The sequence below is a fragment of the Enhydra lutris genome, unplaced genomic scaffold (assembly GCF_002288905.1).
Source record: "Enhydra lutris kenyoni isolate GAN:26980312 unplaced genomic scaffold, ASM228890v2 scaffoldscaffold66, whole genome shotgun sequence".
Classification (NCBI taxonomy): Eukaryota; Metazoa; Chordata; class Mammalia; order Carnivora; family Mustelidae; genus Enhydra; species Enhydra lutris.
This window is the reverse complement of record NW_019154150.1, coordinates 14,560,486-14,588,297: the sequence shown is the minus strand read 5'-3', so window position 1 is coordinate 14,588,297 and position 27,812 is coordinate 14,560,486. Positions and strand designations below refer to the sequence as shown.

Below are 27,812 nucleotides of genomic sequence, written 5' to 3'. Positions count from 1 at the left end.
CAGACACATAATGGCTGAGCCACCCAGGCACCCCAATTTTATTTTATTTTTAAAGATTTTACTTATTTATTTGACACAGAGAGAGAGTGTATGTGAGTGAGAGAGAGATGACAAGTCGGGGGTGGTGGGGGAGGAGAAGGCTTGAGAGAGAAGCAGACTCCCAGCTGAGCAGGGAGCCTGACACTGGACTCTATCCCAGGACCCTGGGATCATGACCTGAGTCGAAGGCAGACACCCAACTAACTGAACCACCCAGGCACCCTCCACAGAAATTTTAGAATAATCTTGTTGATAGCTACAAAATTTTTTGCTGGGATTTTTGTAGAAATTGCATTAAACTGGGCTATCAGACTGGGGAAAATGGACATCTTTACTATATTGTTTTCCTCTCTATGCACATAGTTTATCTCTTATTTTGTATTTGTTTATAAGATGGTCAGTCAGGACTGGCCACCAAAGGAGACAGAGGAGAGGCTCAGGAAAGCAAAGTTTATTATACTCACAGGTCCTAGAGACAGGCATGGCATGCCACACAGGACCACATGGAAAAATACCACAGATCAGAAGGCAGAAGATGGCAGCAAGGGGAATGCTTAAAGCCATGGCCTTTATTGGGGTTTCCATAGGAAAGGCAAGGGAAGGGTGAGCAGTTAAGGATTGGGTTGTTGGAATAAATTAAGCAGACTTTGGGCCATAGGGTAGTCTCTAGTTGGATGCTAACACCCCCCTGGGATGAAGAAGGCAGAAGAATATTGCCTCCTGGGGTGTATGGACCAGGTAGAGGAGTATATGGTGGGATTTGCTAGTTTGCATATCAAAGACATAGTTAATCTGAGCCTTTGCTGTTTTAAGAATTGGTTAGCCTTGGGAGGGTCAGTCTCTCCCCAGTCAGAATGGTCATAATTACAGAAAATATAGCACATGCATGCACAAATTCATGTCCTTATTTATTTAGATCTTCTTTGATTTCTTTTAAACAGTGTTGTGTGGTTTTAGCATATAGGTCCTATGCATGTTTTGTTAGATTTATACCTAGGTATTTAATATTTGCAGTGATTGTAAATGGTATTTTTAATTTAAGTTTCCATGTGTTCATTACTTATGTGAAGAAATAGAGTTAGCTTTTGAATGCTGACAGTTTATCCTGTCACCTTGCCAGACTCACTTGTAAGTTATAGGAGTTTGTTTCTGTAGATTCTTTGGTGTTTCCTGTGAAGACAATTATGTCATCTGCAAATAATTTTCTATTTCATATGGGGTGAGTTGTGATAGTTTGTGTTTTCTAAGGGGTTGGTCCATTTAATCTAAGTTGCCAAATTTGTATGTGTAGAGTTTTGTCCTTTTGATGTCTGCTCATTTTCTGCCTCCTTATTTTATCAATTTTTGAGAGAAGGGTGTTGAAGTCTGCAACTATAATTGGTGGTTTATTTCTTTTTATAATTTTATCACTTTTTGGTTCACATATTTTATAGCTTTTTGTTTGATGCATGCACATTTAAGATTGGTATATTTTATTGGTGGATTGACCCTTTTGTTCTTTGCTCTGAAATCTGTTATGTGATATTAACATAGCCATTCCTGTTTTGCTTTGATTACTGCTATATATACGTGTATGTGTGTATACACACAAACACACACATATACATATACGTGAATGTATGTATATATACAGGTATATGCTTGTACATGTATACACTTTATTATTTATTTTCAATCTGCCTATATCACTTTCTTTGATGTGAGTTTCTTGTAGATCACAACAGTTGTGTCATATTTTTAAAAGGAACTCTGTCTTTTAATTGTATTTAGACCATTTACCATTTTAAAGGAACTCTGTCTTTTAATTGTATTTAGACCATTTACATTTAATATAATTATGATAGATTTGATATTAAGTCTACCATTTTGTTTCTTCTTGTTCTTAATTTTCTTTTTACTTTTGTATGAGTTACTGAACATTTTTCATAATTTTGATTTTTTATTATATTTTAGAATCTATCTGTATAGGTTTTTACTGGTTCTAAATATTATATATATATCATATATATGTGTATAATTTTGTATAACCTATTGTTTTACTGGTTCAAATGAAGCATGGAAAACTTACCTTCCTTTTCAACCTTTTAGTTTTCCTCATTTTTATATAATTGTCTTAAATATGTTGTCTAAATTCATTTAGAACCAAAGCAGACATTATTATAATATTTGCATCAACCATCAAACATAGTTTAGGAAATCTAAAAGGAGAAGGAAAATCTGTTACATTTACCTCTATTCTTTTCATGTTCTTGTTTCCTTCCTGTTAATTCTAAGGTTCTTTCCTTTATCATTTCCTTTTTCTTCAGAATACTTCCTTTAGCTTTAGGGTAGGTATGCTGGTGACAGATCTGTTTTTATAGCTTACAAAAAAAAAAAAGTCTGAATGCTGTTAATCTTGGATGGTTCAGTGGATGATCAGTAAAGGTCATGGAAAAGGAAGACTGTAGGAGAAGTGACCTCCTTTAAGGGCTGATGTGATTTACATGTTTCCCTTTCCTTCTCACTCATATAGAGGGTTCATTATGTGTGAGGCAGTGAGTGGTGGGGTTTATACATTTTGGTATATCCATTCAGGGGAATACCGCTCAGCAATAAAACAAACTATTGATATATGATGTGACATGGGTGACTCTCAAATGCATTATGCTAAGTGAACAGAGCCAGACCAAAAAGAATACATAGGATATGATCCCATTTACATAAACTCTAGAAAATGTGAATTAATGGCAGAAAGTAAATCAGTGGCTGTCTGGAGAAAGAATGAAAGGGAGCAAGATGGAGGGATTACCAAGGGAACTTGAGGTAACATGTGGAGGTGTTATCTTGACTGTGGTGATGATTTCATAGATGTATATGTATGTCAAATGTACCTAATTGTACACTTTAAATATATGCAGTTTATTCTGTGTCAGTTATAACTTAATAAAGCTGTTTCAAAAATACCACATTAACAAGTGTTCCTCTAGTGAATGGCTGTTGGGCAGCAACCCCATGTGCAGGTCCAACTTGTCTGTACTCTTGTTTACAGAGTCAGGCCCATGATCACATGTTTGGATGTTGTGGCATTGTCAAAAGGCTTTGGAAGTTTTTAAATGCTTACTCTCAGTTTCTTTCTTTCTCTTTCTTTTTTTCTTCCTTTCTTTCAAGATTTTGTTTATATTATGTATTTGACACAGCTCAGGTTGGGGAGTGGCAGGCAGAAAGAGGGGGAGAAGCATGCTCCTTGCTGAGTTAGGAGTCCCATGCAGGACTCGATCCTGGGACTCTGGGATCATGACCTGAGCTGAAGGCAGATGCTTAACTGACTGAGCCACCCAGGCACCCTGTTACTCTCAGCTTCTCTACTTAAATCTTTGTTGACAGTAAGAAACAGTTTTATCTGTGCATGATACTTTGAGTCCCACTGTTTTAGAGCAGTGCTACCATGCTCTTTTATATACATTTTTTTTTCTGTCTCAGCATGGGGCCATTCTATATGTATCATTCTAAACCCATTTTATTCTACTTTCTGGTCACATTGTGATTTGATTAACTTGTGTTCTGGTGTATGAATTCTGGCAATGAGTGTATGTATGTGATTTTCTTAGCATGGCTCCCGGGAAATTAACTGGATCTGAGACAATAGCCTGCTGAATTTCAAAGTGGATTATATTGAAACTTTGGTATGATATTTCCTACTCTCAAGTTTTTAGAGGAATCATTTAAAAGTTTCATGCAGTGTAAGAATTTTTCAAACTGCGGTACGCTGGAGCATAGTAGGCTCTGGCATGGTAAAATCTATGCTCAGATCCTGGCAGTCCAAGTAAACTGGACAGAGACCTGTTTCAGCCTTTCTTGTTTTTAGAAATGCAGCAACAGTTGCCTGTAGGATCAGCAATACAGTGAAAGTGCTTGGTAACTGACAAGTGCTGTATGTATGTGCCCATTTTTTACTAGATATATTTTTACCTTCACCTGAGACATTTACTGTTTTTTCAGGATTAAGGCTCATATTTGGAAAATAATTTGGAAAGTAGTTCTTAAAAATGGAGGTTGAGTTTTGTAGATTGTCTTGTCTTTTACTTATAGGTGAAAGAACTGAGAATACATATGAACTAATACACCTTTTTTCCTTTTCAGGCAGTTACTGTCTTAACTGAATTAATTAGGGAAAACTTCAGAAACAGTAAATTAAAGCAGTGCCTCTTACCAACCCTTGGGGAGCTGATCTACCTTGCAGCCACCCAGGTGAGACCATCTGATTAACTCTATTGCTGTTTGACCTGTTTTGACACATCCTAACAAGTGTTAATATCCCATAAAAGTTGTTTTGACTTTGCCCCTTAGAGCATACCTAAGGAACTTTGGGGGAAATTTTTACCTCTGAAAGAGGTTATCATGTTTTTCAATCTCTCTCTCTCCTTGTCTGTCATGTTCCCTCTCTCCCAGTGCCTCCCAGAAATTGTAGGAAATTCTCAAGCCATATTTAAAAACCAATCCACCCAAAGTCCCCCAAACTACTTTCTAGGTTGCTGCCATCATTGACTCCTTTAAGAGGAGGCCATTGGTTCTCTGAATATAAAAGCTTCATTTCAGTTAAAAACACTACTTTGTGCAAATAGAGCTCTTAACATAGCCATGAGAGTTTGTATCCACAGAATTTGACTTCTTATTTCTTAAATTACAATATGGAAGTGCTATTGAATTCAACAAAGAAAAATTAGTATTTCTTTAGTGTTTTTTTTAATGAATGTTATTACATTGATAATGGTAAATTATGAGTTATTCATTTGATACTGATTTTTTTCTTTTTTTAGTTTCAGAGGTAGAATTTAGTGATTCATCAGTTGCGTATAACGCCCAGCGTTCATTATATCAAGTACCCTCCTGAATGCCCATCACCAATTATCCCATCCCTCCACCCACTTCCCCTCCAGCCACCCTGTTTGTTTTCCTAGAGTTTAGCATCTCTTATTGTTTGCTTCCCTCTCAATTTCCATCTTATTTTATTTTCCCTTTCCTTCATGTTCATTGGTTTGTTTCTTAAATTCCACATATGAGTGAAATCATATGGTTTTTATCTTTCTCTGGCTGACTTATTTCGCTTAGTGTAATCCCCTCCAGGTCCATCCATGTCAATGTAAATGGTAGGTATTCATCCTTTCTGATGGCTGAGTAGTGTTCCATTGTATGTGTATGTAACCACCTCTTCCTTATCCATTCATCTGTCAGTGGACGTCTGGGCTCTTTTCATAGTTTGGCTAGTGTGGAAATTGCTGCTATAAACACTGGTGATACTGAGTTTTAAAGAAGTACTGGTAAGTTGTAGTTGATCAGGAGTTTCTTTCACTGTATTTGTGATATTTTGAGTCCTAGATCTTGCTCAAATGTTGTATAACTTGAGTATCCTTAGTATCTAAATTAAACTGACTTACTAGAAAAATCATCATTTTAAGACAACTACTGTAATTGCTATAAAACACCAGCATTTAAATCATTTAGCTCCATAATTAGTAGTGGTAGCTGGTACAGCAAATCTGTCCTCCTTATTCTTTTTTTTTTTCCCCCATAAATGTCTTGGCTATTGTTGGCCCTTTGCATGTTGGAATCAGCTTGTCCAATTCTACAAATCATTAAAAGAAATTGCCTTGACTGTGCAGATCAATTTGGGAAGTATTGTTACCTTGATAATTTTGAGTCTTCTGCATATTTGGAATTGTACTGAACCCATATGTCAGTTAGGAAAGTATCCATATATTAATGGTATTTTGTCTTCTAGTGCATAAAAATGGCATTCCATATACTCTATTTTTAGAAATACTTTCATTTAAGTTCATTCTATTCATAAAACTTCTGTACATCTATCTTTGGTTGAATTTGTTCTTAGGTAATTTTATATTTTGAAAAGACAACACATTCATGAGGCTAGAAAGCTAGGAAGTCCAGAAAGGTATATAGGGGAAAGTGGCTTTGCTATTTTTCTTCCCTATGTGTCTTGTTCCCCAGTCTAATCATATCCCTACTTGTATTCACAGAGTTACTTTTGTCTGTATGAGCAAACAAATGTAGGTTCTTATTTTGTCTCGTTTTTATGTACCAAGTAGGACAACTTGCTTTTTTCTCTTGATAGTTATACGCTCTTTAAAAAATTTTATCTGAAAGAGAGCATGTATGAGCATGAGTAGGGGGAGAAGCAAAGGGAGAGGGACAAGTAGACTCAGTCTCTGAGTGTGGAGCCTGATGCGGGGCTCCATCCCACAGCCATGAGATCATGACCTGAGCCAAAGGCAGATGTTTAACTGAATGAGCCACCCAGGCGTCCCAATAGCTGTACACTTTTAAGAATAGCATATGGACAACATGGGGGGTTAAGGGGGTAGGAGAAGAGTAAATGAAACAAGATGGGATTGGGAGGGAGACAAACCATAAGTGACTCTTAATCTCACAAAACAAACTGAGGGTTAATGGGGGGGTGTGGGGGGGTGGGATTATGGACATTGGGGAGGGTATGTGCTATGGTGAGTGCTGTGAAGTGTGTAAACCTGGCGATTCACAGACCTGTACCCCTGGGGATAAAAAGATATTATATGTTTATGAAAAAAAAAAAAAAAAAAAAAGAATAGCATATGGAAATACATACACTGGAGTTAACTGGATATATTTCTTAATCAGTGCTTAGGGCTCCCTCCTCCCTCCCTGTTATCCTTTTCTTGTCCCAGAACATTCTCAAGGGGGCCAAGTTTGATGAAAAGCAGTTTTACTTTATCCTCAGCTTGAGTCCCCAGGGCCTTGACATCAAAGCTCAGACTGACCAAGTTCTGCAGGCTCTCAGAGTCAAAGCAAACTTTCAGTGCTCAGTTGAACTCTCACACTTGTGGTTATCTAAGTTTTGGTATGATTCTTTGTTTTCCTGTCAACATCTCTGATGCATTGTAAGGATGTCAGAATACAAGGTGTTGCTTTTATCAGAATAAGTTTTGGTATGATTCTTTGTTTTCCTGTCAACATCTCTGATGCATTTTAAGGATGTCAGAATACAAGGTGTTGCTTTTATCAGAAGAGTGTTCAGATACCTAGTCTGCCATCTGATCAGGAATGAGAGTCTACTTTAATTCTTTTTGCTGTTGTTCCTTTTTAAAAGTTATTATCTCGAGGTGCCTGGGTGACTCAGTGGGTTAAAGCCTCTCCCTTCAGCTCAGGTCATGATCCGAGGGTCCTGGGATCGAGCCCTGCATCAGGCTTTCTGCTCAGCGGGGAGCCTGTTTTATCCTCTCTCTCTCTTTCTCTGCCTGCCTCTCTGCCTACTTGTGATCTCTGTCTGTCAAATAAATAAATAAAATCTTAAAATTATTATCTCCCCCTCCAGCTTAATTGAGATATAATTGGCATGCAGTCAACTGCACATGCTTAAAGATTACAGTTTGATCAATGTTGATAGATGTATACACCTGTGAAACCATCACCACAGTTCAGATAATGAACATATCCATCACCTCTCAAAGTTTCTCCACACTGTCCTATAGACTAGTTTGTATTTTCTAGAATCTTATAAATGGAATCATACAGGATCCTATTTCTGTTTGCTTCAAAAAGTAGATCTAGAGAATCATTTTCTTTGGTACGTGCTTTAATTGGATATAAGCTAAGGCTATTTTAATAAAAGGATGGTTCTATGGCATTTGAATACAACTTAGGATGGCAAACTAGAAAAGGAGGGTATGTCCCTGGATCCATGAAAATTAATAACTTTTCATGAGATTTTTGTGGAATTGCCACTTTGAATATACGTGAACCGTAAAATCTTAGGTCAGTGCTGATGTAGTGAGACTGACCTGAAGCGAGAGTGTATACTGTGTATAATATAGAGACTTAAGCCCTGTCCTGTTGGCTCTCTGGGAGCACTCTAAGGTGACAAGCTTGAGGATGGAGGACCAGAGGAGGTTTTTCAGAGGATGGTAGGAGGTGATACATTTACAGTTTATGTATTTTTTTCTTTTATCAAGAATACCTCCCACCTTGAGCCCAGGTATTCCTATTTTGTCTTTTTGTTTGTTTGTTTGTTTTTATTTTGTTGAGCCATTAATGATCTTTCACCTGGACTATTGTAAGAACTCTTAGATGGTCTCCTTGCTTTGTTGTGTCTACTGCAGTCTATTTTCCAAACATTAGCCAAAGTGAGCCTGTTAAAAACACAGTGTCCCTCCTCAGAGCCCTCCAGTGCTTCTTATCTTGCTTGTTGTCACTGCTAAATCCCACCATTTGCCTTGTCGGCCCTTGTGGGCTGCCTCCACAGTGCCTGGTTGACTTTAGCTCTCACTGATGTCCTGCGCTCTTCCTCTTCCCGCCATATTGACCTCCTCACAGCTCTTTGAACCTGGCATGCCACATTCCTGCCTCAACACCATTGCACTTACTGTTCCTCTTGCTTGCAGTGATTTCACACCCTCCCCCGCCTAGAGGTTTGAGTTTTCTTTGTTCAGATCCCTTCAGAGAGCCTTTTCCCGGCTCTGTGCAATATGAGATGGACCCTGTCTGTGGTCTTCCTCTAGCTCCTTACCCTGCTCTGGTTTTCTTTATGGTAGTCTTCACCATCTTGACTGACTTGTCTTGTTGGTTCCTCCTCCTCATCCACCTACCTCTTTCTTTTCCTCCTTTCCCTTCCTCCTCCTCCTCTTCTTTCCCCACTAAGCATTATTAAAGCAAAAATTTGTCTTGCTCATAGCTGTGTGGCTCTTGTTTAGAAGAATTCCTGGCACTTCACAGGTGCTTTTGTTTTTTATTTTATTTTTATTTATTTATTTGACAGAGATCACAAGTAGGCGGAGAGGTGTGCAAAGAAAGAGGGGGAAGCAAGCTCCCCACTGAGCAGGGAGCCCAATGCAGGGCTCGATCCCAGAACCCTGACACCATGACCCAAGCCGAAGGCAAAGGCCTTGCCCTCTGAACCACCCAGGCGCCCCTGCAGGTGCTTTTATAATGCATAACTTGCACCAAGACCAGGGGGACAGGAGGGAAGTGAGCAAGGAGGCAGGGCTGGAGAGACCTGCTAGGGCATGTTCAGGAAGGACTCCTTGCCTGAGTTGGATGTGTCTTGACCCTGTGAGCAAGGGGAAATCATGAAGGCTTTAAAGAAGGGAATCGACATCATCTAGTTTAAGTGCCAAAAAGATGACTGTCTTAAGATGGAGAATAGATCGGAGAATGATAAGAAAAGATTCAGAAACTAAATGTGAGTAAACAAAGTGGGAGCAAAGTTAGGAGTGAGAAGAGGGTGTTTCAGGGAAGAGAAAGTCTACAGCACTGATGTAGTCTATGGTCCATGAAGGAGGACTGAAAAGAACCTGCTGGACTGAGTGACATGGAAGTCACCGGAAACTCAGCAAGAGCTATTTTAGGTAGTTACTTACTTTGAGTGAGGAAGTCAGAAGGCCTCCAGGAGTGTGCTAAGGTTTTAGCAGGAGGTGAGGAAGCTGGGAAAGGCAATGTGAAGCCAGAATGGTTGTGAAAAGTTGGCAGGAGTGCAGGGGGCTGCAGGGGGTCCTGTTTGGAAGATGGGGACAGTTAGCCTATTCTAGCAGAGGTGGAAAGGACCCAGTGGACAGGACTTTGAAAATTTAGGAGTGGTATGGGATAGTCCATAACTTGATGACCCTGGAGGAGGCAGGATGTGAATGGGATCTGAGCCCACCTGGTGGGGGTGGAGGAGCCTCTCCTTGTATAACCACTGGGTATAAGTTACTGATGGCTTCAGGTATAGGAACGCTGGGAGCTCTTTTCTCATGATTTCCATGATCTCTGAGGAGGGGGAAAGTAGGTGTAGTGGTGGGAGGAATCTAGGTGTGAAGCCTTCCTTTTGAAGAGGGAATTGGTCAGAGAGGATTGGGAGGCCACAGAGTGATACTGAAGGTCCCTGGGCTTGGTGACTTTAAGTCATTCATGGACTCTCTGTGTTCCGGGATCTGCCCTCTATGAGCCCAGCTGCCTAAATGTGGGCCTGGAGAAGACAAGCCAATGGCTCCCTCCAGGGTTGGGTTCCCCAGGGAAGGGAAAAGGGGATGTCAGAGAGGGAGGTGTTCAGGCTTTTGGCAGGAGCAATTGGATGATAGACCAGGGCATCTAAGTGGCCGGGAGGTAGGGTAGGTGATAGATTCCAGAAAGATTGTGGTAGCTGTTTTGAATAACTGAGCTAGAAAGGGGGAAAGTTGTGTTTTGAAGTTAAATTGGGTGCTGAATTAGTGATTTTTAAGCTGCAGCAGCAGCTTGGGATGATAATGTCTAGATTATGACTGTGTGTAGGTTTTTTTTTTTTTTTTAAAGATTTATTTATTTGAGAGACTGTGCATGTGCACGAGAGCATGGGGGGGAGCAAAGGGAGAAGCAGACTCCCCGCTGAGCAGGGATCCTGATGCGGGGCTCAATCCCAGGACCATCATGACCTGAGCTGAAGGCAGATACATCACTGACTGAGCCACCTAGGTATCGCGACTGTGTGGACTTCTGTGATTAAACAAGGATATGGTTTTAATCAGTCATAATTCTCATCATAAGTGTAAGAAACATTTCGATCAGTAAGGTACTGATAAGAGAAATATTTTCTCTAAATAGTAACTAATTTCTTTTGCTTTAGAGAGATTAATTTCCCCACTTTTCTGTGTGGTCCCCAATTTATTTTTTGAAGTTATTTGATACATTGCAAGAGGGTTTTAGGGGTTATTACCCTAATTTGGTTCTTCTGAGAGAATCATTGCTGATATCATTAAAACCTGTGGACCTGGGGTGCCTGGGTGGCTCAGTGGGTTAAGCCTCTGCCTGTGGCTCAGGTCATGATCTCAGGGTCCTGGGATCGAGCCCTGCATCAGGCTCTCTGCTCAGCAGGGAGCCTGCTTCCCCCTCTCTCTGCCTACTTGTGTTCTCTCTCTCTGTCAAATAAAATCTTCAAAAAAAAAAAAAAACACCAAAAACCTGTGGACCTGCTAAAACCATCCCTTATTTTTGTTTAGCACATTGTCTTACTAGGTAACATACTCTTTTACTTGTACTTAGGGGTTATCCTGAATATTCCTCAGAGCTGTGTATTCTGTGCTTTCAAATCATTTCAGATAATGTAATACCTTTTAGGTGGGAATACCTGTATTATCAGCTACAGTTACCAATAGAGTAGTTTTTCTACCAGCTGGATCATATTGTCATTTCTCACTTCTTTTCGTCTGGCTCCTGAGGAAGGGGTCCGATGAACATCACCATGTACACTCTGATGAGAAAGAAATCCCTTATATGTACAAAGTGGTAAAAGACCTCCTACAGAGGTCAGAATTGTCAGATAATTAGCACTCCTTTATGTAGAATATTAAGAAATTTTAGATAGTTTGTGTATTTGAAATGGTCTTTTTCTTGAACGGATTAATATCTTTTGTGCTGTTAGCTTCACTGCCTTTCCTTCCGCTTCATTTTAGGAAGAAAAAAAAAAGAACCCTAGAGAGTGTTGGACTGTTCCCTTGGCCGCGTACACAGTGCTAATGAGGTGCCTTCGGGAAGGGGTAAGGCTCCTTTGTTGTCCTCTGTAGACACCTGCCATTGTAATAACCCTTCAGGCACTGTGTGCGGATTGTAGCCTGCAGCGGTGCAGGAGCTTGTCAGCCCAGTATTGCTCCTGAATTTCAATAATCCCAACACGCCGCCGTGAGCAAGTGACCTACAGCAGAGCACGTGTAAAATCCAGCTAGCTTTCTCCTTCACTTTTGACAATGTCTTGCCTTTTAAAAGATGATAACAAGCACAAACAACGTAAGTAGATTCTTACTAACATGTTCTCAGTCCTCCCCTGCTTTTAAGCTTATTGAGACACCAGCTTAGTAAGCAAGGGGGATGCAGGGGACTTTTCTGTGAGCCTCAAAAGCCCCCTGATTATCTTGTCAGGTTGCCATTTTGCAGTTCAGAAACAGGAAGCTTCCACTGGTACCCATGGATTTTTAATATTAAAGAGTATTTATTTTGTGATTTTTTCCCCCAATTTATTCACTCTCCTTCTCATGCTCTTGTTAGTGCGTGAAAAATCAGCCAGCTGTCCAACCAACTGACCAGTATATGTAGTTCCTGTGTGTTGCTGTGCAAAGGATTTGGTAGCTGACCCAAAAGGTTTGCAATTTGTGTTGGCTTTAAACCATTTGACATGGCTTCACCCAAGGCAAAGCCATAGGCGAAAAACATTCCTTAAGGAATGAAAAAAATATGTCACAGTAAACATCTTCCTTTTGAGTTCATTACTTGCTCTGTGGTATGGAAGTGGAATGATGTTACAAGTGTAGAAGAGCTCTGCGAGGTTTGCCCCCTAGTGATCCAGAAGTGAAGCTTGAACACCTCCTAGTCCCTAGGGTTGGATGTGTTGTCAGCTGTTGTTACAGGATATGAATAAAGCCGGTAAGTCATACTTTATCAATAATATGAGAATTAAGTCCTGTTTATCTGTAGTCCCAAGATATGTTTCAGTTTATCATTCAAGGCCTCAAGCTAAGCACATTTGGGGGCACACAGATGAAGAAGGTGAATATTCTCTTTACACGCTGATCCCATCTATTGCAGGAGGTAAAGATAAAAATATAAAATGGAATATGTCAAGTGAATAAATATGAACAAAATTTGGGAACTCAAGGGAGAAACAGTCTTCTAGAAACTTCCTTAACAGTGTAAAGAAATTTTAACAACTTTGTATTTTAATTTTTAAAAGTTAGATTAATGTGTAGTAAAAGATGATTAGTTCTAGTCCATGGAGTTGTATCCTTTCTTGAATATCTTCTCCCCATCCCCTGCTGTGTTTATCATTGTACATGTAATATGAAGAATAATGTCTGATATCCATGTATATTATTATTAAATAATTATTAATAATTATAATGACATTTTATATTTTAGTAGCACATGTACCTTTCAATGTCTTGTATGTATGACAGGTCTTGTGTATTTTTCCATGAAGAGGAAGGGAAATCCAGGACTCTATAACTTATGAAAATTTTATTGTCTATCTGAAAAGCAGTTAGATATGTGCTTGGCACACGTGCCCCTTGCTTTTCAAAAGTTCATGTTACACTGCTTCACTTTTACAAAAGACCCACGTTAGCACTTGTTTTCTCTAATTGAAAGAAATGGGAAGAGGATTTCTGCTTCTATGAAAAAAGGTGAAAAGCAAAAATAGCATTCAGATTTGTTTTGCAGCAAGTTGTTATACAGGCAGGCCTCCCCCTGCCCTGTAAAGCAGGGAGAACGGCCCTGCCATGTTTCTTCCTTTCCTCGGAACTCTCTCAGCATCTCAGCATCAAGCCACCATGGCTTTGAACCGCGGTGTCTTTGAGCGTCTGGGCTTTGTCTGGATGTATTATCTTCATCCATTAACAAGATGTGTCCTAAGATATCAGAGAAGCCTGAGAGAAGTTATTTTTGGGGTCTGGGAATACTCAAAATCTTGTCTATTCAAATTAATGTAATTGCTCTTCACTTTACACCATTGGGGCTTAGGAAAGTTTTCACAGGAACACGGTACTTTTGGATAGTGGGGGAAACCTGAACTTTAACTTTGTCTCTGTAAAAGAGATAAAGTAAGGGATGATTATATTCTCCATAAAAAAAGGTTTCTGTCTTTACAAAAATAACTCAATTGTAGCAGTTCTTTAACATAATAGGTCTAATGTCTTTAAGACATAGTTGAGGTTAAATAATTTTTAAGCCTCTTATCTTCAACAATTAAAATCTTTTTCCAGGTAGGAAAACTGTTTTCCCAGCACCTACTGATATTTCTGAATGTAGGTTCTTTTTTGTGAAATATACATCATAAACAAAAGCGCATGTGAAATTTTTGTGTATGCTTGTATGTATGGCTAAAAGCGCACACTTCGATATACCCACTCTTGAAGGAAATAAAAAGGGCTGGTGGCTTATAGAATTCTTCTCTGTCCCTCTTGAATTGCAGTTTGCTTTTTCTTTTACGGAGTAGCCACTATTCTGACTTTATGATAAATATTCCCAAGTTGTTTTTTTTTTTTTTTAAGATTTTTTTTTTTATTTGACAGAGATCACAAGCAGGCAGAGAGGCAGGCAGAGAGAGAGGAGGAAGCAGGCTCCCTGCTGAGCAGAGAGCCCGATGTGGGGCTCGATACCAGAACCCCAGGATCATGACCCGAGCTGTAGGCAGAGGCTTTAACCCACTGAGCCACCCAGGCGCCCCCCAAGTTTTTTTTTTATTGTGTTTCCATCTTTGATTGTATTGCTAGACATTTCTTCCTTTCCTTAACCTCCTTCCTTCCTTCCTTCCTTCTTTTGTCTTTTCTTTCTTTCTTTCTTTCTTTCTTTCTTTCTTTCTTTCTTTCAGAGGGAGGGACAGAGGGAGATGGAGAGAGAGAATCTTAAGCAGGCTCCTCGCCCAGCCAGATGCGGGGGAGCTTGATCTCACAACCCTGAGATCATGACCTGATCCAAAATCAAGAGTTGGATGTTTAAGCAACTGAGCCACCCAGGTGCCCCTATATTGCTAGATATTTCATTGACTGGTTCTTAAGGCTAAACTTCATATAAATGCACCAAATCCTGTGGAGACTTAATTCTTTTGCTCCAATGTTAGGTTGTGATTAATACATGCTAATTATGAAAACTGTCGTTCATTTATACTACTGTGTAGTATGTTGTTAGAATACATGCTTCAGTATACATAGACACATGTGTATATCAGTTATACTCCTACTGGTAGGGTATAAAAGTACCCCTTAACCCACATCTCGAATATTTGATATAGTCAGACTCTAAATTTTTGCTAATTTCATGGACATTAAATATTTTCTCATAGTAATTTTAATATTCATTTTTGTGATTACTGATAGGATCACCATCTTTTTTATTTATTTTTTCTTTTTGGTTTTACATTGCTTTGCAGGAATTCTGTACACTGCGTCCCTTACTGCAACCCTAATGTTATAAAATGTTTGAAATATTAGAAAAGGAAAGAAAACTATAATGGTGACCTTTATTTCCGTCACTTAGTTTCAACAGTTTTTAACATTTTGCTCTCCTTTCTTTGTTGTGGTATAGGTGTATATATTCATGTGTACATGCATTTATTACTCATTTACTCATTTCTTTATTTTCTGAACTGTTTGAAAGATTGCAGATATCATGGCACTCTACCCACTGGAGTTATGTGTTCTGGATATTCTGCTGTTTTTATGTGTCACAGATATTTTGTGATTTATGGTTGGACTTTTCATTTTCTATATAGTGTCTGTTGATAAGCAGAAGTTTCTCATTTTAATATAGCTAAAACTATCAATCTGCTTCATTATGATTTGTGGTTTTTGGGTCTTAAATGCTTCTCTTCATCATTAAGATGGTCTATTCCATTTCCTTCTATTTTTTTTTAAAGATTTATTTATTTGGCAGAGAGATCACAAGTAGGCAGAGACGCAGGCAGACAGAGAGAGGGCAAAGCAGGCTCCCTGCTGAGCAGAGAGCCTGATGTGGGGCTCGATCCCAGGACCCGGGTCATGACCTGAGCCGAAGGCAGAGGCTTAACCCACTGAGCCACCCAGGCACCCCATCCATTTTCTCCTAAGAGCTTTATTTTCCCTTTTTCTATTTAGAACTTTAATCTGTTTGCAGTTATTTTGTGCGTGTGGTGCTATGTATGGGTAGTTTTATTTTTAAAAGTAATATGGATATCTGTTCTCCCAGCATTATTAAATAAGAAGGTCACCATGTCCCCACTGCTCTGCAGTGTCCCCTGTGTCATCAATGTCTCTTCCTGGGCTCTGTTGGACTATTATCTGTGTCTGTGCCATACCATCCAAATATTTTCTATTATTTAATAATTTTTAAGTGGGGAGCCTTTCCCTACTAACATAATATTTTTTTTTCTTTAAGATTTTATTTATTTATTTAAGAGAGAGCATGTACATGAGAGAGAGCATGAGCACTCGGGACAGGAGGAGCGAGCAAGAAGCCTGATGCAGGACTTGATCCCAGGATCCTGGGATCATGACCTGAGCCAAAGGCAGACACCCAATCAACTGAGCCACCAGGCACCCCAACATAATCTTTTTCAAGTGTTTGCTATTTTTGTTCCTTTCACTTGTGTATAGCTTTTACAGTCACCTCTTCAGGTGCGCCTGTTGGGATGTTAAGAATATATCTGTAAATAAATTTGAGGAGAATTAGTTGATATTAGAAGATGGAAGGTCTACTCAGTGAGAAGACTTATAATAGGAAAATGATACATTTGATTGAAAAAACTGAATTAAGGAAACTGAAGTTTCTTTGAATTCTTGAAGACATTCAGCTAATGTATTTATTGCTTAAGTTAACTCTCTCAGATGTAGGTCTCATTCTTTGCAGCTAACATTTCTGAGACTTATATGATGTCCTAGCTGGGTACAAGAAAAGTAAAGATGAATTAAGACACTGCCCTCCCTTCATTTTTTAGGAAAGAGAGAATTATTTTGTACCTCAGTTCTGTGTGTCTGCCTTTTATTGTTGTTTTTGTAACTTAATTTGCTTTGGTTTCTTTGTGTAGTCACTAAGACATTTCCGGCTGTGAACTGTTTTCTCCCTCTAGTGTTAGCTGTATCTCACTAGTTTTGACATATAGTGTTTCCAATGTTGCTGTTTTATTGATGGTCCCCAGTTCTCATTTTAAATTTGTCCTCACTCCAGGGTTGTTTATGAGATGGTTAAAACTTTTTCAGGTGGGTAGGATTTTATTGCCTTTCCCCTCCCTTTGTTAAAATAGCGAAGTTGCATTACCTTATCAAGAAAGTGGTTTGTCCCGGGCACCTGGGTGGCTCAGTTTTTCAGCATTTGCCTTCAGCTCAGGTCATGATCCCAGGGTCCTGGCATCGAGCCCCACATCAGGGTTCCTCCTCAGTGGAGAGCCTGCTTCACCTTCTCCCTCTCCTGGTCCCCCTACTTGTGCTTGTGCATGTGCTCTCTCGCTCTCTCTCTCTCTCACTGTTGCTCTCTGGCAAATAAATAAACAAATAAAATCTTTAAAAAAAAATTCCCCAACACGTTGTTTGTCCTATTTCTCTTTGGATGAAAAAAAATTGTGGTAAAATACACATAACATAAAACTTAACCACTTTAACCACTAAGCATATGTGATATTGAGTACATTTACATTGCTGTGCTATTTCTTTTGTTTTAAATATAGTGAGATGTCCTTATTGCCTCACTGAACTGAGTTTTTTTTCTGCATCAAAACTTAATAATGTGTCTTGTTGAATATGGGCCATTGGTTATGGGCCTGGTAAAAACCAGGGTTTTACCCCTTTTCTTTCTTTTCTCTAATTTCTGCATTGGGAAGAAAGCAGTATAGAAATTTTACTTCATTTTAATTTGATATGTAGACTTCTTAGAAGCCAATTTTAGTTTTAAATTATAAAATTTTTTTTGTTCATTATGCATAGAAAATTGGCTTTGCCATGAGATATTTGTTAAGTGTTGTAAGAATAAAGCATTTTTAAATCAAATACATTGAGACACTGGATTAAACAAGGTTGGACAGTTTTGGTCTTTTTTAGTACTTTTCAGAGCTTATAATTATGACTCTACTTGGGATAGTGTATACAACATTTTCAAAGCAATTTGCCCACAGACCCACCTTACCCTATGTCATTGTGGGATGCACTTTGGGAGAAGAAGCTATGAACTGACACAGACTATTGGGAGTTTAAGATAGTTTTCAGTAGGTTTTCTCTAAAGTTATCTAAAATATTATGACCATGTTTTCCGAACAGCAAACCTACTTTCTGAACATGATTTCTGTAACTTTTAACAATGGTGATAGAGATGTGAATTAGTTATTCATTTTTGTCCTTGTTACAGTTGTCGGTACTTAGGTGGAGAGAGGGGAAATATTTAGAGTAAGAGACATGTGGTGGACCACAAAAACAATGGAAGGTCTGGTGTGACTGTTGAAAAAGGAGTATGGCAGTATGGAAGGAAAGGCTTTCATGACACTGACTGACTTTAAGAATTGGGGCTAGCATTTCAGAGACCTTGAGCTGGGAGACAGAGGATGTGAATTTCAATCCCTCATGTGCTACTCTTTAGTTGTTTTATCTTGGTCAAGGTCTGGGTGCCCCACCTGGTGGTATTTCTTACATAAGAGGGCACTTGTTCTTGATGATCTTCCATGAGCTTCTGAGGTGGGCCCCTTCTGAGTCTGACAAATTTCCCTTCCGTTTCTTTGACCTTTATGTTTGCATACAGTAGCAAGGAGTAGTTCCCTCTTTGGGATCATTGCTGTAATGATCTCAGGAGTATTTGGCAATGAACTTACATGATGTATGTTTTATATATGCGTCGAATAAACAGGATGAGAAAGGTGACATTTCTTTGAGGTGTTTGTTTTAATCCAGGTAGGTAGCAGCCCATTTTACAACCCAAAAGAAGCTGGAAATAGGTCCTAGACAATTTTCACATATTTGGAGGAAAAGATTAATTCGTGTATTTCTATTTGATCAACCACATGTTTTTTGATAGCCTGTGTAATAGTCTGCAATAATTATAGGTGCTAAACTGACATGGCCTAGGTTGTAGTTAAAAATATGAGGTTAAAAAAATAAACTGTTGGCTTTATTGTTTTACTTCTGAATAATATGTTTTCAATAATTTTAGAGTAACAAAATTATTTTGAGAGAAATTTCATTTTTTAACTAGAGCTCTTTTTTTTTTTTTTTTAAGGAAACTGTGGTAAAACTATTTATGTGTTTAATTAGAAAAGACTGGGCTTGAATTAGAATGAAGTGCCAGAGATCTTAGCCATTATATGTATTATCTTTGAGATGTTTTAGACAACTAGGGTTCCTAAAACAAAGAGAGAAATGAGTTAAAATTCTTGGTTTTTGATAAAAGTTAAAACTTTTCTATATTTTCTGATTTTGTTATTGTAACAGTTTATTTCATCCTCTAATGAAGAAATATGTGTGCCTCAACATCTGGTTCTTTCTCAGTACTCACTGCTCTGTTGGCATTTTTGCAATGAGACTGGGCAACATGTATGTGGAATAGAAATGATCCAGTGTTTTCTTTAGTACTATCCATGATTTTTTTTTTTTTTTTTTGATCTAAGTATAGTATACTTTACTATACTTAGTGCTCCCCAAGCTGGGGTGGATGGAAACTGTGTAGAAGTCAAGAGATTCTCAGTGTGTTGGGGGAAGAGTTGGGGCAAGGACTCCTCAGCAGCTGAGGGCCTCTCTTTCCTCTTGCTCTCATGGGGGCTGGGGTCCAGAGGGCTCTTACTCCTTGGAGGCTGTGTGGCCCATAAAGTCCATCACCTGGTTGTTATAGCCAAATTCATTCTCATATCAGGAAATGAGCTTGATGAAGTGGTCCTTGAGAGCAATGTCAGTCCCAGCATTGAAGGTGGAAGAGTGGGTGTCACTGTTCAAGTCTCAGGAGACACCTGGTCCTCACCTTCTTTATTACCTTCTTGATGTCATTATATTTGGCAGCTTTCTTCAGGTGGCAGGTCACATCCATGACTGACATGTTGGAGGTAGGAACCTGGAAGGTCATGTTTGTGCGCTGCTTAATCAACCCAGGGATGATCTTGCCTAGAGCTGTGGCAGTGCCAATAGAATGTTCTGGGCAGCCCCTTGACCATCATGCCACAGCTTCCCAAAGGGGCTGTCCAAGATCTTCTGGGTGGCAGTGATGGCATGGAATCATGAGTCTCTCCATGATGCCAAAGTTGTGATGGATGATCTTGGCTAGAGGGGCCAGGGAGTTGGTGGTGCAGAAAGCATTGCTGTCAATCTTTAGGGAGTTGCCATACTACTGGTTCTTGCCCATCACAAACATGGGGACATTAGCAGAAGGGGGAGAGATGATGATCCTCTTGGCCCCAACTTTCAAGTGAGCCGAGGTGGTGCCTTTTCCTTATCCATGGTGGTGAAGACCTCTTTGGACTCCACAACATATTTAGCACCAGCATCACCCCATTTGATATTGGCAGGATCTCACTCCTGGAAGATGGAGATGGACTTTCCATTGATACAAGTTTTCTGTTCTCAGTCTTGACTATGCTGTTGAATTTAACATGGGTGGAATCATACAGGAACATGTAGACCATGTAGTTGAGGTAAATGAAAGGGTCATCTATGACGACAGTATCCATTTTGCCAGAGTTAAAAGCAGCCCTGGTGACCAGGCACCCAATATGGCCAAATCACTTTACTTTCACCTTCACCATCATGTTTTAGGGGTATGGCTGGCACTGCATCAAAAGATGCAGCCATCTGTTAAATGGGAAGGAGCAGAGAGCCACTATCCATAATGTTTTGAATGCTATTCAGTAAAACGCAGAAGGGCTTACTAAGTAAAGTAAGGTAGAGTTACCTAATGTGTGTTTTTTTTTTTTTTTAGATTTTATTTATTTGTCAGAGAGAGAGGGAGAGAGAGCGAGCACAGGCAGACAGAATGGCAGGCAGAGGCAGAGGGAGAAGCAGGCTCCCCGCCGAGCAAGGAGCCCGATGTGGGACTTGATCCCAGGACGCTAGGATCATGACCTGAGCTGAAGGCAGCTGCTTAACCAACTGAGCCGCCCAGGCGTCCCACCTAATGTGTTTTGAAGTGAACCTTTGGAAATGATATGAGGAAGTGATCCTGAATTAGTACCAAGTGAGATAGACCAGCTTCCAGAGATGTGGTGTAGGGTAAGAAGCACAAAGCATGGCATTTTCCATGCAAGGGTGAGGTTGCATCTCCTCTCCTCCTGTGGCAGGTAACTTCACAGGGGAGGCTTCAGAGTTTGGCTTTGCTGAGTTCAGTATGTGAGAACTGGTGAAATATCAATTGTAATATGTTTCAAGGATTTATATTGGTTGGATTTCTGTGTAAATTTTCATTTTCATTTGACTTATATTTATCCCACTACATGCTTTGCTCTGTTAACAAATCCTATAGCTCTTCTGTTTCTTACTCATTTAATACCTTTCCTTAGAGTTTTTCTATTTATCTTTTTATTAATATTTTTAGCTTATGGTATTATGGTTAGAGGAAATGGAGTATGTATGATTTCAGTCCTTTAGAATTTGTTGAGACTTCTTTCATGACTCAGTATGTGTATACTCAGGGGAAAAAAAGCGAATTCTGTCATTGTTGGATAATGTGTTTTTTTCTGTCCATTAGGTCAAGCTTATTAATCTGTTAGGGATATAAATCTTCTGTATCTATGCTGATTGCTTCTTGTCTGTTTATTTTATCAGCTACTGAGATAGGTTTGAAATGCCTTCTTTGGTACATTTGCAATTTTGTATTTTGCCTTTAGGTATTCTGAATATTAGTTATTAGATATATAAAAATATATAGATTATATTTCCCTTGGCTTATTGAAATTATCATTATCTTGTTACTTAAAAATTCACCAGTATGGGGTGCCTGGCTGGCTCAGTTGGCAGGGCATGTGACTCTTGATCTTGAAGTCATGCTTTCAAGTCCCATGTAGGGTGTAGAGATTACTTATGAATAAATAAAACTTTAAGAAAAATCACCAGTAATGCTTATTGTTCAAAGCCCATTCTGTCTTAAATTAATTTATTATACCATCCTGTGCTGGGTTACATATGACTGGCATATATATATATATTTTTTAAAGATTTTATTTATTTATTTGACAGATCACAAGCAGGCAAAAAGGCAGGTGGAGAGAGAGGAAGGGAAGCAGGCTCCATTGCTGAGCAGAGAGCCTGATGCGGGGCTCGATCCCAGGAGACTGGGATCATGACCTGAGTGGAAGGCAGAGGCTTTAACCCACTGAGCCACCCAGGTGCCCGAGAAAATTAATTCTTATAAACAAACAAACAAAAACCAGTAACAGTCTATAAGACACCTTCATGAACAGAACTGGAAGGAAACACACTTCCCATCAGTTTGTAGGGATATTCCATCCTCCTGGACTACAGCAGACGATGCCAAGGGGTGGTTTCCTAAGGCCCACAGCTGGCTGAACAGAAAAAGCCCTAAAATGCCTACTTCAGTTTCGATCCCAGTATGCTCCTTACGTTTCTGAACCATTGTGAATATATATATACGTGGAGAGTTACCTATTTTAAGAATCTAAGGTTTTTGAAATTCACTATCAGCTTATTATCGGAGGTGTATCCATACCCTCTTGCCTTTATTTATTTTTACTTTTAAAATTTTTAAATTTTTTTATTAACATACAATGTATTATCAGCCCCAGGGGTACGTGTCTGTGAATTGCCAGGTTTACACACTTCATAGCACATACCTTCCCTAATGTCCATAATGCTACCACTCTCTCCCTACCACCTTCCCCCCAGCAACCCTCAGTTTGTTTTGTGAGATTAAGAGTCTCTTATAGTGTCTCCCTCCCAATCCCATCTTGTTTCATTTATTCTTTTCCTACCCCATAAACTCCCCACATTGCCTCTTAACTTCCTCATATCAAGGAGATCATATGATAATTGTCTTTTTCTGATTGACTTATTTCGCTCAGCATAATACCCTCTAGTTCTATCCACGTCGTCGCAAATGGCAAGATTTCATTTCTTTTGATGGCTGCATAGTATTCCGTTGTGTATATATACCACATCTTCTTTATCCATTCATCTGTTGATGGACATCTAGGTTCTTTCCATAGTTTGGCTATTGTGGACATTGCTGCTATAAACATTTGGGTGCACGTGCCCCTTCGGATCACTACGTTTGTATCTTTAGGGTAAATACCCAGTAGTGCGATTGCTGGTTGTAGGGTAGCTCTATTTTCAACTTTTTGAGAACCTCCATGCTGTTTTCCAGAGTGGCTGCACCAGGTTGCATTCCCACCAATAGTGTAGGAGGGTTCCCCTTTCTTCGCATCCTCGCCAGCATCTGTCGTTTCCTGACTTGTTAATTTTAGCATTCTGACTGGTGTGAGGTGATCTCTCATTGTGGTTTTGATTTGTGTTTCCCTGATGCCGAGTGATGTGGAGCACTTTTTCATGTGTCTGTTGGCCATCTGGATGTCTTCTTTGCAGAAATGTCTGTTCATGCCTTCTGCCCATTTCTTGATTGGATTATTTGTTCTTTGGGTGTTGAGTTTGATAAGTTCTTTCTAGATTTTGGATACTAGCCCTTTATCTGATATGTTGTTTGCAAATCTCTTCTCCTATTCTGTCAGTTTTCTTTTTTAGTTTTGTTGACTGTTTCCTTTGCTGTGCAAATGCTTTTGATCTTGACGAAGTCCCAATAGTTCATTTTTGCCCTTGCTTCCCTTGCCTTTGGCGGATGTTTCTAGAAAGAAGTTGCTGTGGCTGAGGTCAAAGAGATTGCTGCCTGACTGGTATATCTTTACCATTCTCTTATTTTTAGCCTTTCTGGTGGAATAACTATTTTTTTGTTTGTTTGTTTGATGTGTCTCTTCACTATTAAAATTTTTTTTTTGCTTTATAGTTTTTCTTTAGTATTTAGTCCATTTATATTGTAGTTGTTGGTAATAGTTGTCTTTATAGCTACTATCTTATTTAGTGCTTTTGTTTATTCTCTTTTGTTTTTATTTTTTTCTTCATGTCTTTTTTTTTAATAATTCCTTTTATTCTTTTAGTAGTTATACTCCTGATCTTGTTTTTCAAATCTATTATTTCTGTGAATACAATTGTAGGGTGACAATATTTTTAACAATTAAAGATATTGTTTTAGTGTCTTTTGATTGCACTTGTTGCTATTAAGAAATTAGCTGTTAGAACAACTGTGGCTCTTTTGAAAGAGATACTCTAAATCAAGTGAGGATCTACTTATGCTTTTAGCTTTTGGACTTCCTCTCCTGCAATATCCTTTCCCTAAGAGACACCTTCAGCCCCCAACTCAGATCAATGAGGGGCCAGGGAGATGGGAGAGCTACTTTTTCTTCATCTCTATTATACTTGGTTATAATACACTGGAAGCTCTAGCTTTAATTGGGGCTGGGGTTTCATCTAACTTCTAGTTTGCATGGGCCCTCACCTTGCCTCTCATTCTTCTTGTTCATCTTGTCAGACAAATGCTCTCAGTGTAAACATCAGCTTGAGAGCTCTCGGTACCTCTCAGGGTTCTTGCCTATACAGTCACTGGCCTAAGAATTTGCTACTAGTTAGTTCATTGATTCTTTTAAGAGGGTTTATTTTCTTATTTTTTATTGAGCATTTTTAGTTGCTTTTAGAGGGAGAGAGTTGTCCAGATATCTAGCCCACTATATTTCAAGGCATAGAAATCCTATTCTGTTGAATTGACTAGACTGAATGAGTTACTGAAACAGTAAACCAAACAAAATAAACTACAGGTACCTGGAAATCTTTAGAAGAAAGCTCATGGTTTTACTAAGTCAACAAATGTGACAATAATTAATGTCAGTATTTTAGATGTTAATTTTGGTACTCTTTTTTGGAAAAGTAGGCATGTAGACTAACATTGGCAGCAATTTTTTTTAAGTCTACCCACCATACATTAGAATTGCTAACATTATTAAAAAAATAGTACAGCTCTTCATTAATAAGCCTAGTCATCATAGGCTTATTTTCATAGGATAATTTTTAATCATCATAGGTTTTATCCTCATAATATGATGAAATAGGTCTTTGATTTGAATGACAGATAATAGTGCAATCCAGTTATCCCTTCCGAAGAGTTAATTAAGCAGAAAATAGCACCAATCTTACTGCTTATATCGTGTCCCACAGGGGATTTCAGAGGGACTAGGATAGCTCATTTCAGGTAGTAGCAAGTTGAATTGGCCTGACAGCCTCACTGAGTTTGTAGAGCACTGAGATGACACATGGCTCCTTTCCAACCTAAGTGCTAAAGTAGTGGTGGTTTTCCAGTCCTGGGAATGAGTCCTCTAGGAATTGACTGACAGTTGTGAAGGAAAGCACATGTTATGGTATTTGAGAAGGTCCATCCCCCTCTCAAATTGCACTTCCCCCCTACATGCAGGTCAAAGGTTCAGAACCTAATGAGAAGACACAGAACAAGGCATATGGGACAAAAATAACATATGTGTATGTACTGAGAGCTAGGGAGGGTGGAAGATGTAGCTTATTATTTTTGGACAAGTAGGCTCCCTTATATTGCACTCCCACGTTAGGGAATTTTTACACTGCCCAGGTGCAGCTTCACTCTCCAAGTGGAATACCCATTTAGATAAGACTTAAGATGGGGAATGTGAGAAGACAGCTCTGTGTGGTTGGGGCTGGGCTCAAGGAGAAAGGGGCAGGAGTTGAACTGAGCAGTTAGGCATGCTCAGTTTATTCTTTCCATAATTGTCAACTAGGTATAGCATTTTCTTTTCTCTTGAGTAGAATTAATAAAGGAACAGAGGGAGGATGAACAGGTTATATAAATTTATTCTTGCCATATACAAGGAAACATCAGGAATGGGGAGGAAGCAATGAAGAAGTTCAGGTATCTTTACAGCTTTTTTTTCCTTAGCAGCCATACAATTTATACTCTATGATATTAACAATAGGAAGAAAAACTAAAATGTTAAAATATGCTACTTTTTATGACCTAGGTTAAGTGTCCATGTATGTTGTTTAATTTCCAAACTGCCTTGTGTTTTATTATTTTTATAAATGCCCAAGGATGTATAGCTGGTAGAATGTAAAATAATGGTGTGAACCTAGATCTAACTCTTTGTCTTCTATTTTTTTTTACATTTTCATGAAAAGTACATAATTTTTTGATTGAAAAAGTAATGTGTACTCTTAACAATTCAAATAATGTAAATACGTCCTAAGTAAAATTAGTGGACCCCACTACCCCTAGCTCACACATACTATACTGTTAACAGGTGTTGTATCTCTTTTTATGTCTTTCCTTTACTTATATACTTACATATGTATATTTTCTTGTTAAATAAACATGGGATTACATTGTGCATACAATTTTTAAGATTTTATTTATTTGACAGAGAGAGAGACATAGCGAGAGAGGGAACATAAGCATGGGGAACTGCAGAGGGAGAGGGAGAAGCAGGATCCCTGCTGAGCAGGGAGACCAGTGTGAGGCTTGATCCCAGGATCCTGGGATCATGACCCGAGCCGAAGGCAGATGCTTAATGACTGAGCCACCCAGGTGCCCCGGCATACAATTTTTAATATAATTTTCAAATTTTAATTGACATTTAATTTACATAAATTACTCAGATATTTAGTGTGTATGTATTGCAAATATTTTCTCCCAGTCTATAACACTATGAAGCGTAATGGTGTTATTATGGGTAGAAATTTATTTTTTATGGGGGTTACTTTGCCAATTTTTTCTTTTATGCTTAGTGCCTTTTTTCCTAAGAAAGCTTTGCCTATCTCGAAATAGCCAATACATTCTTTATGATCTCGTCTAGAAGCTTTTTTGTTTTAGCTTTTGCATTTAAGTCTATGACTCATCTCAGATTAATTTGTAGTATAGAGTTTCATGGGATGTTTTATGGTTCAGAACATAGTCCAACATGGTAATGTTTTGTGTGATCTTGAAAAGGACATTGTGTTTTACTTCTGTTGAATAGAGTGTTATATCTGTGTCAAAATTGGTTGATTGTGTTATCTTTCTATATCCTTACTGAGTTTCTGGCTGCTTATTCTGTCAGTTATTGAGAAAGAGTATGGAATTTCTCAGCTAAAGTTGTGGGTTTGTCTATGTACTCTCTCAATTTTATGAAGTTTTGCTTCAGGTATTTTGAAGTTCTGTTGTTAAGAGGCATACATAGTTAGGATTGTTATATCTTCTTGTTGAATGAGTCTTTGTGAAATGACCTTTATCTATCTCTGGAGATACTTTTTGCTTTAAAATCTACTTTCCTGAAGTAGTATAGCCCTTCTGGCTTTCTTTTGATCACATTCGCATGATATATATATTTTCCATTCTTTTATTTTTAACTTGTGAATTTATTTATAAGGGGGTTTCTTGCAGATAGCCTATATGTGAGTCTTGTTTTTTAAAAAAATCTAATTTGAGAATCTCTACCTTTTAATTAGTATGTTTAGACTTCTATATTTAGTGTGATTGTTGAAATAGTTAGGTTTAAATCTGCCATTTATGTTCAGTTTGTCCACCCATCATTTTGTTTCCTTTTTTCTTTTCCTGCCTTCTTTTGAAATTGACTTTTAAATGATTCCATTTTATCTCCTTTATAGGGTTATTACTCATTTTTTTTTTAAAGATTTTATTTATTTATTTGACAGAGAGAGATCACAAGTAGGCAGAGAGAGAGAGAGGAAGAAGTAGGGAAGCAGGCTCCCTGCAGAGCAGAGAACCAGATGCGGGGCTCGATCCCAGGACCATGGGATCATGACCTGAGCTGAAGGCAGAAGCTTTAACCCACTGAGCCACCCAGGCGCCCCTACTCATTTTTTTTTTTTACAGTATACATCTCTAACATGTTACAGTTGACTTTCAAGTAATGATACATGGATTCATACAGATAAGAACTTTGTATAAGAAGCTTACACCAGAACTTTATATAATGTTATACAAATTTATATATCCTATATAAGAAATCTATACAAGGCCATTACACCAGAATGTATCTAATACTCCATTTCTAGCCTATTATTGTACATTTTACTTCTACATTTTTTTTTTGTTCTATACATATATTTAAAGATTTTATTTATTTATTTGACAGAGATCACAAGTAGGCAGAGAGGCGGGCAGGCAGAGTGAGGAAGAGTGAGGAAGAGAAGCAGGCTCCCTGCTGAGCAGAGAGCCTGATGTGGGGCTCGATGCCAGGACTCTGGGATCATGACCTGAGTTGAAGGCAGAGGCTTTAACCCACTGAG

At 38.7% G+C, this 27,812-nt stretch overlaps 1 protein-coding gene across 3 annotated transcripts in view; it reads left to right on the top strand.

Annotated features, from left to right (window-relative positions):
• The window catches only part of LOC111159058 (unc-51 like kinase 4), a 618,913-nt gene that overhangs the window by 77,404 nt on the left and 513,697 nt on the right, over positions 1–27,812 (top strand). For all 3 annotated transcript variants that reach the window (XM_022521436.1, XM_022521437.1, XM_022521438.1), the window contains 2 exons: positions 4,159–4,266; positions 11,472–11,555. In XM_022521436.1, the coding sequence (XP_022377144.1) occupies positions 4,159–4,266; positions 11,472–11,555 (192 nt within the window). The remainder of the gene's footprint in view (positions 1–4,158; positions 4,267–11,471; positions 11,556–27,812) is intronic.